Source organism: Cariama cristata, unplaced genomic scaffold, assembly GCF_000690535.1.
Source record: "Cariama cristata isolate BGI_N322 unplaced genomic scaffold, ASM69053v1 scaffold6254, whole genome shotgun sequence".
Classification (NCBI taxonomy): Eukaryota; Metazoa; Chordata; class Aves; order Cariamiformes; family Cariamidae; genus Cariama; species Cariama cristata.
Genome location: NW_009612258.1, coordinates 1 through 15214, shown reverse-complemented (window position 1 = coordinate 15214; position 15214 = coordinate 1). Strand labels below are relative to the sequence as shown.

General features: G+C 38.7%; 1 protein-coding gene across 1 annotated transcript in view; it reads left to right on the top strand.

The window, feature by feature from the left end:
• Positions 1 to 14008, top strand: part of PLAA (phospholipase A2-activating protein) — a gene marked incomplete at its 3' end in the record, with an annotated part of 17027 nt that extends 3019 nt beyond the window's left edge. Inside the window, exons 3-13 of the mRNA XM_009698533.1 lie at positions 1722 to 1822; positions 1904 to 2024; positions 2385 to 2552; positions 3604 to 3739; positions 4225 to 4394; positions 5891 to 6048; positions 6995 to 7214; positions 8306 to 8374; positions 9956 to 10027; positions 10859 to 10960; positions 13844 to 14008. Coding sequence (XP_009696835.1) covers positions 1722 to 1822; positions 1904 to 2024; positions 2385 to 2552; positions 3604 to 3739; positions 4225 to 4394; positions 5891 to 6048; positions 6995 to 7214; positions 8306 to 8374; positions 9956 to 10027; positions 10859 to 10960; positions 13844 to 14008 — 1482 coding nt within the window. The remainder of the gene's footprint in view (positions 1 to 1721; positions 1823 to 1903; positions 2025 to 2384; positions 2553 to 3603; positions 3740 to 4224; positions 4395 to 5890; positions 6049 to 6994; positions 7215 to 8305; positions 8375 to 9955; positions 10028 to 10858; positions 10961 to 13843) is intronic.
• Positions 14009 to 15214: the final 1206 nt, after the last annotated feature.

The window sequence follows — 15214 nt, the reverse complement described above, 5'->3', positions numbered from 1 at the left end:
CTCTTTCCCCATCCCAGTGGAAAAAATCGGGGAAAAAAAGAAGAAACCTCGTGGACTGAGATAGGAACAGTTCAACTAAAGTAAACTAAAATAAAATACTAACAATAATAATAATAGTAATGAAAAGGAATATAACGAAAGAACAAAACCCCAGAAAAGACAAGTGGTGCACAATGCAGTTCCTCACCACCCACTGACCAATGTTGGAGCAGCAATCGCCGGGCAGCGATTGGCCCCTCCCAGCCAACTCCCCCCAGTTTCTATACTGGGCACGACGTTCTACAGTATGGAATATCCCTTTGGCTAGTTCAGGTCAGCTGTCCTGGCTGTGCTCCTGCCCAGCTTCTTGTACACCTGCTTGCTGGCAGAGCATGGGAAACTGAAAAATCCTTAACTTACGATAAGAACTACTTAGCAACAACTAAAACATCACCGTGTTATCAACATCACTCTCACACTAAATCCAAAACACACTGTACCAGCTACTATGCAGAAAATTAACTCTGTCCCAGCCAAAACCAGGACAGCAATACAATAAAAGATTCAGCAATTTTCATATTGGCAGAGTAAGTTTTTCTTTTCATGAGCTGACCTAGTATTTGGACAGTGTAGTCATGTAATTAGAGAGTGTCAAAAAGAAACATTTCAAGTCTTGGAGGTTTTGGGGCTTTTTTTAACTATGTTAAAGAATGGTTGTGGAGATCAGTTTCAAAATACCTTGGACTGCCAAACAGCACCTAAAATTTACTTTTGTGTTATAAATGTCATTGCTTTCTCTGAGAAAGAAAGAAAATAATGTCATTCTGTAAGGAGGCATGGAATAGCTTCTGTACTTTATCAGAAACCTGGGAATGATGAGTAGTTAAAATAACATGTGACATGCTCTCTTCAGAGGTGTAAAAAGGGATGAGGTATATTAGACAAGTTATAGATTCCCCTACCAAAAAAAATATTTGTAGCAATTTTTACATTAAAATATGTGAAATTACATTAATTGTAAAATCCGTTTTAAAGTGGGGAAAAAGTAGAACATGACAAGTGATACGGGTAGAATACTGTGCAGTTCTCATCGTGGAGTCACAGAAGCAAGTAACAGAATGAATGATTAGATGGACAAGGTATATCCATCTGTTTATGACAGCTCTTTTTGTAAACTTTTTGGTAAACCTTATTAGCACTGTGTGTCTTCAATTTTATACCTGTGTATTACTGGAGCATTTGCAGATTCTTTTTGCTAAATCTTTAAATGTCACCACAATTTCTTGGTAGTAATATTTTGCCTTCCAAGAACATAAGCTAAGTTTTTTTGTAGAAAGTCTTGCTTCTTGAGGACATAAATTAATACATGTTGATGAAATCTTGGCTTTCTCTGTAATCTTAAAACTAAACTTTTACATTAATTCTGTGCCTTGATTAGTTATCTAGCATGCTTGTCAACTTATTCTAGTCTGAGGACAAGAGATCTGGTATTAAGAAAAATTTAAAAATATGAATGGCGAAAAGATGTGATATTTTGTAATCTAAAATGAAGAGATTTTTTTAAGCAGCTCCTTTCTAGGTTGCAGTGCAACTACAGTTCCACTTAATTCTTCCCCAAACTCTTGAACACCAAATATGCTAATGCCAAGTAAATTTCCTTAAATAAATCTCTTTACATTGCTGACATAAGATTGGTGACAATGCAGGAGATTTGTCAGTGATCACTTAAATGTTCATTCCAGTTTGCAGCCTTTCATCTGGGAAATTTGGCACATTATTAAGTGGATCATGGGATACAACAGCCAAAGTCTGGTTGAATGACAGATGTATGATGACATTACAGGTATGAAGTTCCTCTACATGAATACATAATAGGTACTCTGAATTTGATTCTGACAAGTCTAACACTGTTGTTTTTTTGCAGGGTCACGCAGCTGCAATATGGGCAGTGAAAATACTGCCTGAACAGGGATTAATGTTGACTGGTTCAGCTGACAAAACTATTAAACTGTGGAAGGCAGGCAGATGTGAAAGAACATTCACTGGTAAATGTTGCTGCAGTTAATAATTTCATCAGAGTGAAGTACTTTTTTTTTGGGGGGGGGGGGGGTGGGGGGGGAAGAAAAAAATTAACACACACACACCCCCCCAAACTGTGGATAAATTGAACAATTTTTAGGCAGGATTTTTAAAGTCTCTTAAGTTATGTGCCCAGAAATCACATCACTTTTCAAAAGAATTAGATTTTTTTTTCCAGAGAATAATAAGCTATGAATTGCTTTTTTTAAACTGCTCCCATAATGAAGATTGGTTGCCAGGATTTAGATGTGAGTTAAATAGAAATGGTATATTGCTGCTAATGGAAAGAAAAGCTACATTAAAAGTTTTCCTTTCTTTTTATAAAGGACACGAAGACTGTGTGAGAGGTTTAGCTATTCTCAGTGAAATGGAATTCCTGTCCTGTGCTAATGATGCTAGTGTTCGAAGATGGCTGATCTCTGGCGAATGCCTACACGTGTATTATGGGCATACAAATTATATATACAGCATCTCTGTCTTCCCTCAATGTAAAGGTAGGATTACTTTTGTGACTACCCAACATTCTTCCAAAATGAAATGACAAGGTAGGCATTCTGTAGTTCTGTGGAGCTGCCACAACTGAAGAACTCGAGTAGCATTTAATTTACTTCTTTCCTTCAGCATGAATAATTAAAAAAAAAAGATAGTGATTGACTCCAAATCATGCCACCTGCAAAATTGCTCTGACAGTAGGTGAGATGAAAGGTCCTGGGTTAGGCCTAATTGTAAGGTTTAAGTGAAACTTTGGCAGAGTGATAGGCAAAACTATCATCTACCTTGTCACCTGTATTTCAGCACTGTTGCAGAGTACTAAGATGGTAATGCATGGCTTACCAGTTTGAGATAATGTAAATTTAGATACTTCCACAGGAAGTTTTCAGAGTGCATTATAAATTAGGTTAAGAATTTTATGTGTAGGTCTTAATGGCATTTGTTTTCAGAGGTATAGGTTTAGAGGTTCAGAATTAAGTGTTGCAGACATTTGCAGAAGAAATTCCAAGTCTGTGACCTTTGTGTGGTATATGGGACAGTTGTGCCTTTGTTCAACAGTGAAAGCGCCTGTATATTAGGGGATGCGTATATTGTAAATCTCTTATGCCTTAAAATTCCTCACTGAGGAGTTTATAGACTTGAGAGTGCTTTATGTGTGTTTCCTGAAAAAGCGACCTACCTTGCAAAAGTCTGAATTTAAAACAAATATGAAACTGTGCAAGTATAGTGTAAGATAAAACAGTGATAGTTACAAAATTCTTCAAATTTTGTTTAAACTCTTGAAAGGAGGAAGGATTCTTCTGTTTGTCTTCAGCATAATTTCATTCCCTGTAGGGCTGCTTAGTCTGCAATTTATGCACTTTATTTTTTTTTTTGAGAAGACAACTATGCGATGGCTTTCTTTTACTTCTCTCAGTTGCAAGAAGACAGCTATTAAATTGTAGAAAGGTTCTTTTACTGTTCTAATTTTTAGATACCCAGTTGCAGAATGGCATGTAGTATCACAGTACACTAAAATATACTTTAAAAGGTTTTATTTATTTTTCTTTTCAGATTTTGTAACTACGGGAGAGGACAGATCTCTTAGAATCTGGAAACAAGGGGGATGTGCTCAAACAATCAGACTCCCAGCTCAGTCTGTATGGTGCTGCTGTGTGTTAGACAATGGTGACATCGTAGTTGGTGCAAGGTATCCAGGTTTTACTCTTGGTGTATTTTTTAGATCTAAATCTGCAAACCCTTGATGAAATTGCAAGCATCACTTTGGGTATCAGTTTCATCTATATTTAAAAATACAACCAACAAAGTGTGTATGTGTGTGCTGTACTTTGTCCAAACAGTGGATTTTTATGGGGATCACAGAGGTAGAGTGAGTTTTTTGGGAATGTAGAAAACCATGACTAGACTGAGAATGGACTTGGAAGGATTGTATAAAGAACCATTTTGATAGGCTTATCCTACCTTGATTTTAAAATTACACTATAGATAATGTTACCTGCTTAAGTCCTTCTCTGGGTGTTTTTAGCATGAGTGAATGCCTTTCATGAAAATAACAGGGAGGAATTGTTAGAAATAATGATGGTTTATCATGACTTAGAAGTCATCATTAGAATGTGTGTAATCATTTTGACATTTAAAATGGTATTTCTGTTTGAATGTATTCTCTCCATTCAGTGATGGAATTATAAGAGTGTTTACAGAGTCTTTGGAACGTACAGCAAGTGCTGAGGAGATTCAAGCTTTTGAAAATGAGCTTTCCCAAGTATCTATTGACCCTAAAACTGGTGATTTAGGAGATATTAATGCTGATGACCTTCCTGGAAAAGAACATCTTAAGGATCCTGGTAAGTTACTGTACTTTTGTCATGTTAGAGATGCCTCCAAATCTTGGTTCTGAGGTATTGAAACTTTCCATTGTTTCCAAATTTAAGGCTTTGATCACTTTCAATAGTCACTGAAGATTAACAGCTTAATTTTGCTCTACTGTCCTTTCACTGATTCTTTTGGAGGCAAGACTCTATATTTTTGTAGACTGAAATAGTAAAAAATATTTCTCTTATGAGATAATTCAGAAAAAGGGGGAATTCAGGATGCTGCATGGTGTTCAAGATGTTTTGCATCTGTTATGCCAGCTGTGCTAATAGTATGTAAGACACTGTCCTGGTTTTGGCTGGGATAGAGTGAATTTTGTGCATAATAGCTCATACAGAGTGTTTTGGGTTTAGTGTGAGAATGATGTTGATAACACGGTGATGTTTTAGTTGTTGCTAAGTAGTTCTTATCATAAGTTAAGGATTTTTCAGTTTCCCATGCTCTGCCAGCAAGCAGGTGTACAAGAAGCTGGGCAGGAGCACAGCCAGGACAGCTGACCTGAACTAGCCAAAGGGATATTCCATACTGTAGAACGTCGTGCCCAGTATAGAAGCTGGGGGGAGTTGGCTGGGAGGGCCTGATCGCTGCTTGAGGATTGGCTGGGCATCGGTCAGCGGGTGGCGAGCAATTGCATTGTACATCACTTGTTTTTTCTGGGGTTTTATTCTACTCTCTCTCTTTGCTGTCTCCCTTTTTGTTACTAGTAGTAGTATTAATTGTACTTTATTTCAGTTATTAAACTGTTTAACTGACGAGTTTTACCTTTTTCCAATTCCCCCCATCCCACTGGGGCAAGGGGGAGAAGTGAGCAAGTGGCTGTGTGGTACTTAGTTGCCAGCTGGGGTTAGATAGTTAGACAGTTAGATAATTTGCAAAAGGACTACTGAATATGGAATTTTTTTGCTAAAAGAAAAATAGATGCAAATTTTCTGGTTTAACTTTCAGCTTGAAAAATTGTTTGTCTTGATTGATTCAGTTCACGCTTTCCAGGTGCTTGGGAGATTACTGATAATACAGTGGAAGCAGTGGTAGTTAAGATTACTCTTAAATAGACAAATACTTTTTCCCAAGACAAAGTAACCAGTGACCTCAGCCCTTGGCTCTGATCAGCAAGTGGCATAAATCTTACAATCATATGAAGCTTTCCACCTTGTTAGGCCATAGGAGAATATCACCCTTCTTGATTGTCATCTCCCTGGGAAAATGGTAAACTTTTGAAATACTTAAGGATTGCTTTTGCAACTTAGTCTGGTGGCAGATACCATTACTGTAATTGTAAAATGCTGTTGTCAAGATTTCTGCTATTCTTTTTGTGACATATAGTTACTTCCTGTGCTGTGACTGTAAATGTTGGTGAACTATCTTTTCATCTTTAAATCTCAGTGCTGTTTGAAGACTTTTTATTTTCTCTCCTGAAGTAAATTGTATTCTTTAATTTATTCAAACTCTTAAACACTCCTCTCTACAGGAACAAGAGATGGACAGACACGGCTTATTAAAGATGATGAGAAAGTGGAAGCGTATCAGTGGAGTGTTAGTGAAGGAAGATGGATAAAGATTGGTGATGTTGTTGGTTCTTCTGGAGCCACACAACAAACATCTGGAAAGGTTTTATTTGAAGGAAAGGTATATGCAAACTTTAACTGGTTTTACTCCTTCCTAAGTAAAATGTGTAATTTCCTATTAAAAATTTATTCCAGTCTTTGCTTAGATAAAATATAATTTAGAAAATAGGTAGTTGTTGGTACTTTTTTATTGTCTTTGATCTACTAAAACTCAGAGGTAGAAGTATAAATGAGTACTACTTGCTTTATTACTTTTGAAACCCATTTTGTAAAACGAGCAAGCCAATGGAGACAAATTATTTTGGAGAAACTATTAGTAGGGAATATTAGTAGGGAAACTATCATGTTCTCTATTTATTGCTAATACTTTGAAAAATTGGTTTTAACTTTCTTTCCAAAGGAAGTGAACTGTACAATTTATAATGCTTACCTAAAATATTAGGTAACAGGCTTTTTGTACCCCTTTTCTGTAGTAACTTTTCAACCCAAGGACAGATAAGCTGAGAAATGTTTCCTTTACTGAAATATACACAGAAAAGTCTCTGTCTAGTGCCACTGTAGAAGGAATGCCTTCGAGATACTAATTTTATCTCTCACATGGTTTAAAGAAACCTTAGGAATTTGTTGTTTTCTAGTATTAGAAGTGTGCTTTTAAGACTGAAGTGGTTTCGAGGCATCTGACTGCCCTATAGCTTTGCAGCCAGCCAGAGCTGTCCATGAGAGTTACGTGATGCATGTTATTTTGTAATATATCTGCACATACATTATCATGGTATGTGTTCCAGCTTGCTCTCCTTTAGACAAGGAATTCTGGAAAACACAGGGTATGGTTTAAGTATGTTTTACTTGAAGCCTCTGTAGGAGAGTATTACTGATACAATCTGCAAGTAGCACTATTAAAGTTTTTGGGCCTAGCTGTGGGCTGTTATTAGTCTGCATTTGATAAATTCTTATGTAAAAAGTGCTGACAAACTTCTAATTTGTTTTTATTTTTATTCTGCTTAAAGGAGTATGACTATGTTTTCACTATTGATGTAAATGAAAGTGGGCCTTCCTACAGACTGCCGTATAACATTGCTGATGATCCTTGGCTGACTGCATACAACTTCCTGCAAAAGAATGATCTAAATCCTATGTTTCTGGATCAGGTGGCCAAGTTTATTATGGACAACACTAAGGGGCAAGCACCGTTGAGTACAAGTGCTCAATTTTCAGATCCATTTACAGGTAAAAGTTTTAAACTTAAATGATGACATCAGTCACTCATCCTAGTTTTGCATCATCAGCAAACTCGCGGAGGGTGCACTCAGACTCATCTTCCAGATCATTAATGAGGATGCTGAACAGGACTGGACACAGTACTGACCCCTGGGGTACATCACCAGTACTGGCCTCCAACTGGATGTTGTGCCACTGATCACCACTCTCTGGGCCTGGCTGTTCAGTTAGTTTTCAATCCACCTCACTGTCTGCTCAGGCAGACTTCAGTGTTGTAACTCCTGCACTTCTTGTACAGGACTTTCATGTCCTCAAACGACTGAAGGCAAGACACAAATAGATCTGACAAGAAAAATATGAGAACTTGACACACTTCTGAGGTATTTGTCAGAACAAATCCTCAACAAAATTTTAATCAAGCCAGTTGTATTTTTCAGTCTAGTCTTTCTTTCCAGTGGAAGAAAACTCCACTTTTTGTATTATTCTAAGAGGTGGCCAGGTGCTGATAAGGCAATTAATACAGTACAAAAATCTAGCTAGAGAATGAACTGAAACTGAGTGAAATACATAAATAACCCTTTTTCAGGCAGGAAATATAAACTTATTCTAGTTCTTACTCATAAGCTGAACTCTGTTAATCAGTTACATCCTGCTTATCACGTTTACAAAATAAACCACTCTTACTTCAACTAGTTTCACAAAGATGAAGTTAGGAATAAAATGTCATTAAAATCATTGAGCTAAATCTTTTTTTTACAATTAAGTAGAAATGAGAATACAGGCTAATCAGGTTCAGATGTAACTCAGGGAGCTGCAGTCATCTGAATTTACGCACATACTTGTGATTTGGCTGTGCCCAAGCGTGTAGTGCATATGCCCCAGAAAACAAATTTCCGACCCTGAAATAATTAGGAAGAATTTGTCCAGCATCAGGGGACTTTTGTGTGCATAGGATCAGACTTCTTATAATGCCACAATAAACAATAAGACACATTTGGTGTTTAGCTTTATTTTCGATCTGCTTTGGTCTGAAGAGTACTGACACTTTAATAACATCAAGCTGTGTGTAGTCGTCATTGCTTTTCTTACTGTTTCCCTAGGTGCTGGACGTTATGTTCCAGGCTCGTCATCTGGATCAAGTACAATACCTGCAGCAGATCCATTTACAGGTCATGTAAAATTCATAATCTGTCTTGCTAGCATTTGGATGCGTATTTTATCGTGTTCAGATGCATTCAGTGTTCTGCTCCAGACCACTGTTTCGTGCAGCTCTCCATTTGGGGCAGTAGTGTGGGACAGACTGACAAGGTGGCTTCTGCCACTGTCAAAGCATGTCCAGATCTGTTTAGTAGAGGACAGCCCTCTGCTGTCTGGTTTGCTTCATGTCACTCTGTCCTCTGCTGCAGAGGAGTAAGGCCTTAAACCTTAGGTTTTGTCAAACAGTCATATGCATGGCCAACACAGGAATGGGTATATTCATAAATTAGTTTTCTTTTTTCTTTATTCCTTTTTTTCTTATTACATGACCTTTATTGCTACCTTCCGCCCTAAATTTTAGACTCTAACCCTCCCTGGCATAGCTAGTTTAAAGTCCTCCTCACTAGTTTAGCAAGCCTGTTTGCAACAACATTCCAGCCCTGCTTTATCAAGACTTATCCCATCCCTGATCGGTGGCCCATGCTCCTGAAAGAGAGGGTCTTGTAGTCACTGATGCCAAAGTCCTGCCTGCAAAACTAGCCATGCAATGGATTGCTGACCCACTTGATGAGTCTGTTTCTACCCAAGTGTTTTTGCTTTCCTGTCAGCATCAAAGAAACAGCACCTGAGTCCTTCACCCTTACCCCCAGAGCTTTCTAATCACTCTTGATACTCTCCAGGACTTCTTTGGCAATACCATTGACATTCATGTGGAGGAGTAGCGGGGTAATAGTCTGAAGGCCAGGCAAGCCTTGGCAGTCTCTCTACAGTGTCCTGGCCCCCAGCAGACACCAGCCTCGCAATAATCAGGTCATGTTAGTAGATGGGTGCCTCCATACCCTGCATGAGGAAGCCTCCCACCACCGCTTGTCTTTCCCCTTTCTGCAGATGCAAGGTGCAGTCTCAGCTGGCTCTGATGCGTCCCCTGTTGGGTGTTTGTATTCACCAGTGCCAGGGCACTGTGCCTGTTCTGCAGTTGCAGATCTACAGGTGGAGTGGAAACCTTCATGCTGTTGCCAAAGCCACAACTTTCAGCCTTCCCCATCTTGACAGTCTTTCTCTGTTCCTGTTCTACTGTGGTCTACAGCTGTCTCTCCTCCTTTGCTTTGTGTGGCTTAGGCTGTGGTCTCTGCAGTTGCAGAGACTTGAGGCCTCAGTGCCACAGAGTCCACCTCCCACAGGAGAGGCTACTGCTGGCCCCAGGCACAGAGAGAGGCCAGGCCTGGGCAGTGGTGCCCCACCCCTGGAGCTTGTCAAGGATAAGGTATCTGCTGTGCTAAGGGCCTTTGCACCAGTGGCTGCCAGAGACTGTGCCAGAATGTCTCCCAGCTGTGGGTTACTTAGCTTGTGAATGTCATCATCACCACAAACACCAGCCTCATGTGTAGGCATAGATCTAATCCTTAAATTTCAGGAAGTGTTGAAGACTTCTTTTTAATTCCTTTAGTGCAAAATAACACCTTTAATAGTGATGTTTGAAAACTAGTAACTAAATACAAGTCTACATTAGCTCTTTACTAATGGTGGTGTTTAAAAAGCCTGTCTCTGTTCAGGTGCTGGTCGCTATGTTCCTGGTTCTGCCTCAAATGCAGTAGCTCCAGTGGGTGGGGTTGATCCATATACAGGTAACAGATGATGCCCGCCCGCGAAAAGCAACCTTGATACTTTGCTTCGAATTTTCCCTTTGACATGGATTCTATATTGATGCCAATTTATACTTAATTAAAAATGAGCAGGTTGAAGCTCCTTATACTCTGGAAATTATTCAGAAAATAACAGAGCCTTCCTTTAGATGCAGGTATTGTGCACAGAAGCTTTAAAATATAGGACAGTAATCTTTTTTTGAGATGACTTTTTGTTTCCTACTAGTTATGTTGTTGATCAAAGAAACTGATATATGTAGTTAATGGAAATTACACACTATTGATCAGTAATTCAGTTGTGATTTTAGGAAATCATTATAGGTCATGATTAAAGCTTTTCATTACTCTTTTTCCAAAGAGACTTCAGGGTACTGTTGCATGTGACATAACTTGGTCATACCTGCAAATCTTCCAATATATGAAAAGTTGCTTATTCATTATAGAAATAATCAAAAGGTAAGATTTCAGAGCAGGAGGGATCTTTGTTCTAAAATGACCTTTGCCATTTCACGTCTTAACTGCAATACGCATTCCTATGGTATTTAGTTCATGTAATTCAGAACTCACGGTTAATAATTTACACTTGTATATTAGATTTTTACATGGAGAGAACAGTTTGTGAAGGTATTGCTTTAAGCTTTAACCCTTGAATGTAAAAATAATGTAAGAAATGACAACTATTTGCATAAGCAGTCAATTTTTTTGAACATATTTTTCTGAGTAATGTCCAGAAGGAGGAACTTACCGGTAGGACATTGTTCTATGTTAGACACTTTGTTACACTATTAAACTTTTTGTATTCCCTTTACGTAGGAAAGAGCGCCTACCAATCATCAGCAGCTGAAGTTAAAAATATTTATTTTCCGAAGAAGGATGCTGTCACCTTTGGCCAGGCCAATCCTACACAGATACTGGGTCAGTGTTTTAATTTCAAGGATGGTTTTATTTTTCATCTGTTTGAAGTAACTTCACTTTTCATCTTTTCAAAAAGCTAAGTGTTTTCCTATAGCTTTCTTATGGTTTCTTCGTTTGGATCTTTTAAAATTGCATTCATTACTTAAATGGTACATGTATTTGAAGGCTTAGGAGTATGAGTAAATTTCACAAGAACTCTATCTAATACAGGGTATCTGTGTTTTTATCTCCCCTTGGCTTATATCTGCTGTTGTTCAGCATCTTTTTTTATCAAGCTGTTAAATTTGAATACTGTGGGTTTTTTCGCCTACCTGCTGGGTATGCAAGTCCTGTGCAACCCCTCTCTGACTTTGCTCATGAAAATTTTAGCTCACCAGATAACTCATACAATGTAATCCATGAAGCTTTAAAGTAAGGCATTCTGCAATTTCACAGGTTGCAACAGTCACTTCTGTATTTAAGCAGACCACTCTGTATAACAGAAAAAGAACCACAGTGTACAGTATTTAGTAAAGACATTTCTGGTAAATGTTATTACTGGCTTGTTTTTCCCTATCTTTTCCCATGCTTCATTCCTATTCTACTGTCTCTTCCTCTATATTTTCTGTAAATGTTCTACAGAATATCTACCCTATTTGTCACCGGTTTATTCCAGTATGTTTCTTTAGAGTGCCTTAGTACATTTAAGGATTTTGTAAAACTAATTTGTATTCACAGTGTATTTGCCTTGAAGATCTCCAAAGTAAAATTCTCTCTCTTTCCTTCCCTTTATATATAGAGCTTGAAAATAGGTGGTTGTCTAGATAGTCTGATAAGCAGAATCTCTTAAGTTTCCTTTTTAGAAAAAGTACACCTTCACCTTTATCCAGCTTCTTGAAGAGGGCAAGCTCCTTGCCTTACAGTGATGGAATCATAGAGTGGTTTGGGTTGGAAAGGACCTTTAAAGGTTATCCAGTCCAGCCCTCCTGCCATGGGCAGACAAATCTTCACTAGGTCAGCTTGCTGAAAGCCCCATCCAGCCTACCACAAACACTTCCAGGGATAGAGCTTCTGCAACTTCTCTGAGCAACCTGCTCCAGTGTTTCTTTCAGTTTAAAACTGTTACTTCTTGTCCTGTTACTACAGGCCCTAGTAAAAAGTCTCCTTCCATCTTTCTTATAAGCCCCCTATAAGTACTGAAATGTTGCAATAAGGTCACCCCGGAGCCTTCTCTCCTTGGGGCTGAATAACCCCAAATCTCTTGGCCTTTCTTTACAGGATGGGTGCTCCAGCCCTCTGATCATTTTTCTAGCCCTCCACTGGACCTGCTTCAGGAGGTCCGTGTCTTTCCTGTGCTGAGGACCCCAGAGCTGGATGCAGTACTGCAGGTGGGGTCTCAGGAGAGTGGAGAATCACCTCCCTCACCCTGCTGGCCACACTTCTTTTTATGCAGCCCAGGATACAGTTGGCTTTCTGAGCTGCAAGCACGCATTGCCACATCAGGTCCAATTTTTAAACCACCAGTATCCCCAGGTCCTTCTCTTCTGGGCTGCTCTCAATGTGTTCATTGCTCAGTCTGTACTGATGCTGGGGATTGCACCAGCCCAGGTGCAGGACCTTGCACTTGGCCTTGTTGAACTTCATGACGTTCGCATGGACTGACTTCTCAAACCTCTCAAGGTCTCTATGGGACCCTCTGAGGCCTTCTGTCTGCAGTATTGCGCTTCTGTATGTTTTTCAGGTTTCACTTTCTGTTTCAAAATACCAGTCAGAATCTTCAGTCAGCCTTGTTCTGTTTCCCTAAATATTCTTGTGCTCTGGTATTTGTTTGTTCAGAGAGAAGATAAGGGATTCACAAACTAGAAATTTTTTTCTGGAGGTTGTAGCTAGTAAATAGATTTAGTCTCCTCTTAATTTTGCACAGATTTTTACAGTAAAATTTTGTCCAGAACATCCTAAAAACAAGAACAGCAAGACTGACTTTTATTCTGCTGTGTTATAACAAAGCAGAGACTTTTAGTTAGTCTTAAAAACATATTGCATCAGTTTATTTTTGTCTAATATTCTTGAAGGATGACCATATTAGCCACAGGCTTAGTGGGTTGTTTGGTTTTTTGAAGCTTAGAATCTGAAAACTAGGTTTACTGACTTTCCTGCAGTTTTGTAACAGTTCATGGTTAAATAGACTTGTAAATATTATGACTGGACTGGGATAGATTTAATAGCTCTATGGTCTTTTTCAGAAGAGGGCCACAGTTGATTTTTTTGCCTACAATAAAACTTGCAAGGGTGTACTAATGTAATGTTGCCTGCTGGTGTGTTTATTGACATGGCCCTCATCAGTTCTGGAAGAACCATTACTGGCAGGTTCTTCATGCTATATCCATTTTCAGCAAAATGCTGTACGTTACTTTTTCCAATAATTTGATTTTTTAATTATACTGAAGTTTGAATATAGGACATGGTGCAATCATATTTTGCTTATGGCACTTATTTAAGTAAAAATACAAAAACTGTGGTCACACTAAGAACTTAGTTTCTTCACTGTTTCTACTACTTAATAATAGACAAGAGCAAAAAAAGGAATCATATTTTAGTTATGAAAACTAATGATCGTACAATTCTTTTCTGATTTTTGCCTTGATGTAGGCTAGGATGTGAATTCTGAATCTTTCTGTTAGAGTATTAGAGGAGGCTTAATAGTAGCAATCATTGTGATGATTAAAAACTTAAAATTAGAAAACAATGAAACTGGGAAAAGTAATGTTTACACATGTAAAACCCCCCAAAACAATTACAATAGTTGTAACTTGTTTGTAAAGTGGTTTTCTAGTATTTCAATCAAGGTCTGAATTTGTGAAGTTCTAATGTCAGGAAGCCATGCCTCTTCTATTTGTCTTACAGGCAAATTAAAGGAACTTAATGGCAGTGCAACTGAAGAACATAAGCTTACAGAAGATGACTTAATAATCCTAGAAAAGTTATTGTCTGCAATGTGCAACACCTCTGCAGAAACACCTACAGCACAGCAACTTCAGACTTTATGGAGAGCAGTTAACTGGCCAGAAGGTAAAACACTTGCAATTATTTTTAGTACCATCACCTTGCTAGTACTTGGAACCAAAAATCTTACTATGCTGGCTGTTACACAGAGTCTGTTCCAAAGAGTTCAAAAGCCAAGCAGAAACCAGAAGATGATAAATAGATGCTAATAGCACCAATCAGTAGCAGGGGTAGTACATGAATTGCAAAATCAGTAATTGCTTGTCAGGTTTTGTTGTTGACACAACAGTGAACATAAAAGAGAAACTTTGATATAAAGGTGAGTCATATTTCATTAGCAGGAGCATCCTAAAGAGAGAAGTGTGAGGCTTGTTTGGAAATAACAGCAAAGAAGTGTGAGGTTGGAGTCCTCTAAGTTGTTATCAAATGAGAGATGAAATTATGGAGATAAATTATTAAAAAAAAAAAAATCTCTAAAGTAGCTCCTGTTTAATATAGGAGAAAAGAAGTTACTGAAGCTAGGTTATGTGGTCAGAACTGTATTAGTGAAGTGACATTCTGAATGAATGCAAGTGGAGGTGACATCATTTAATTCGATAATGTATTGTCAGCCCCAATGGATTGGAAAGGCTATTTTAGTTATTACTGCACATTCTGGAAAAAAATAGATACATTGCATATACAAACATGAAACATGCAGTTAAAATGAACTGCTTTCTTGAAATCGGCTGGCGGAAGTCTCACAGTCGCTGGCCCTTGTTCTTGTGGGAGACTTCAACTTACCAGATGTCTGCTGGAAATACAACACAGCAAAAAGGAAACAGTCCAAGAGGTTCTTGGAGTGTGGGGAAGATAACTTCCTCATGCAACTGGTAAGTGAGCCTACCAGGTGAGGTGCCCCGCTGGACCTGCTCTTTACAAATAGAGAAGAACTGGTGGGAGATGTGGTGGTTGGAGGCCACCTTGGGCATAGCGACCATGAAATGATAAAGTTTTCAACCTTTGGTAAGGTAAGGAGAGGGGACAGCAAAACAACTACCTTGGACTTCCGGAGGGCTGACTTTGGCCTGATCAAGGCGCTGGTTGAGAGAGTCCCTTGGGAAACAGTTTTGAAGGGGAAAGAGGTCCAGGAAGGCTGGACACTCTTCAAGGAGGCAGTCTTAAAGGCACAGGAGCACACTGTCCCGATGTGCGGCAAGATCAGCCGATGGGAAGAAGACAAGCTTGGTTGAACAGTGAACTCTGGCTGGAGCTCAGGAATAAGAAGAGAGT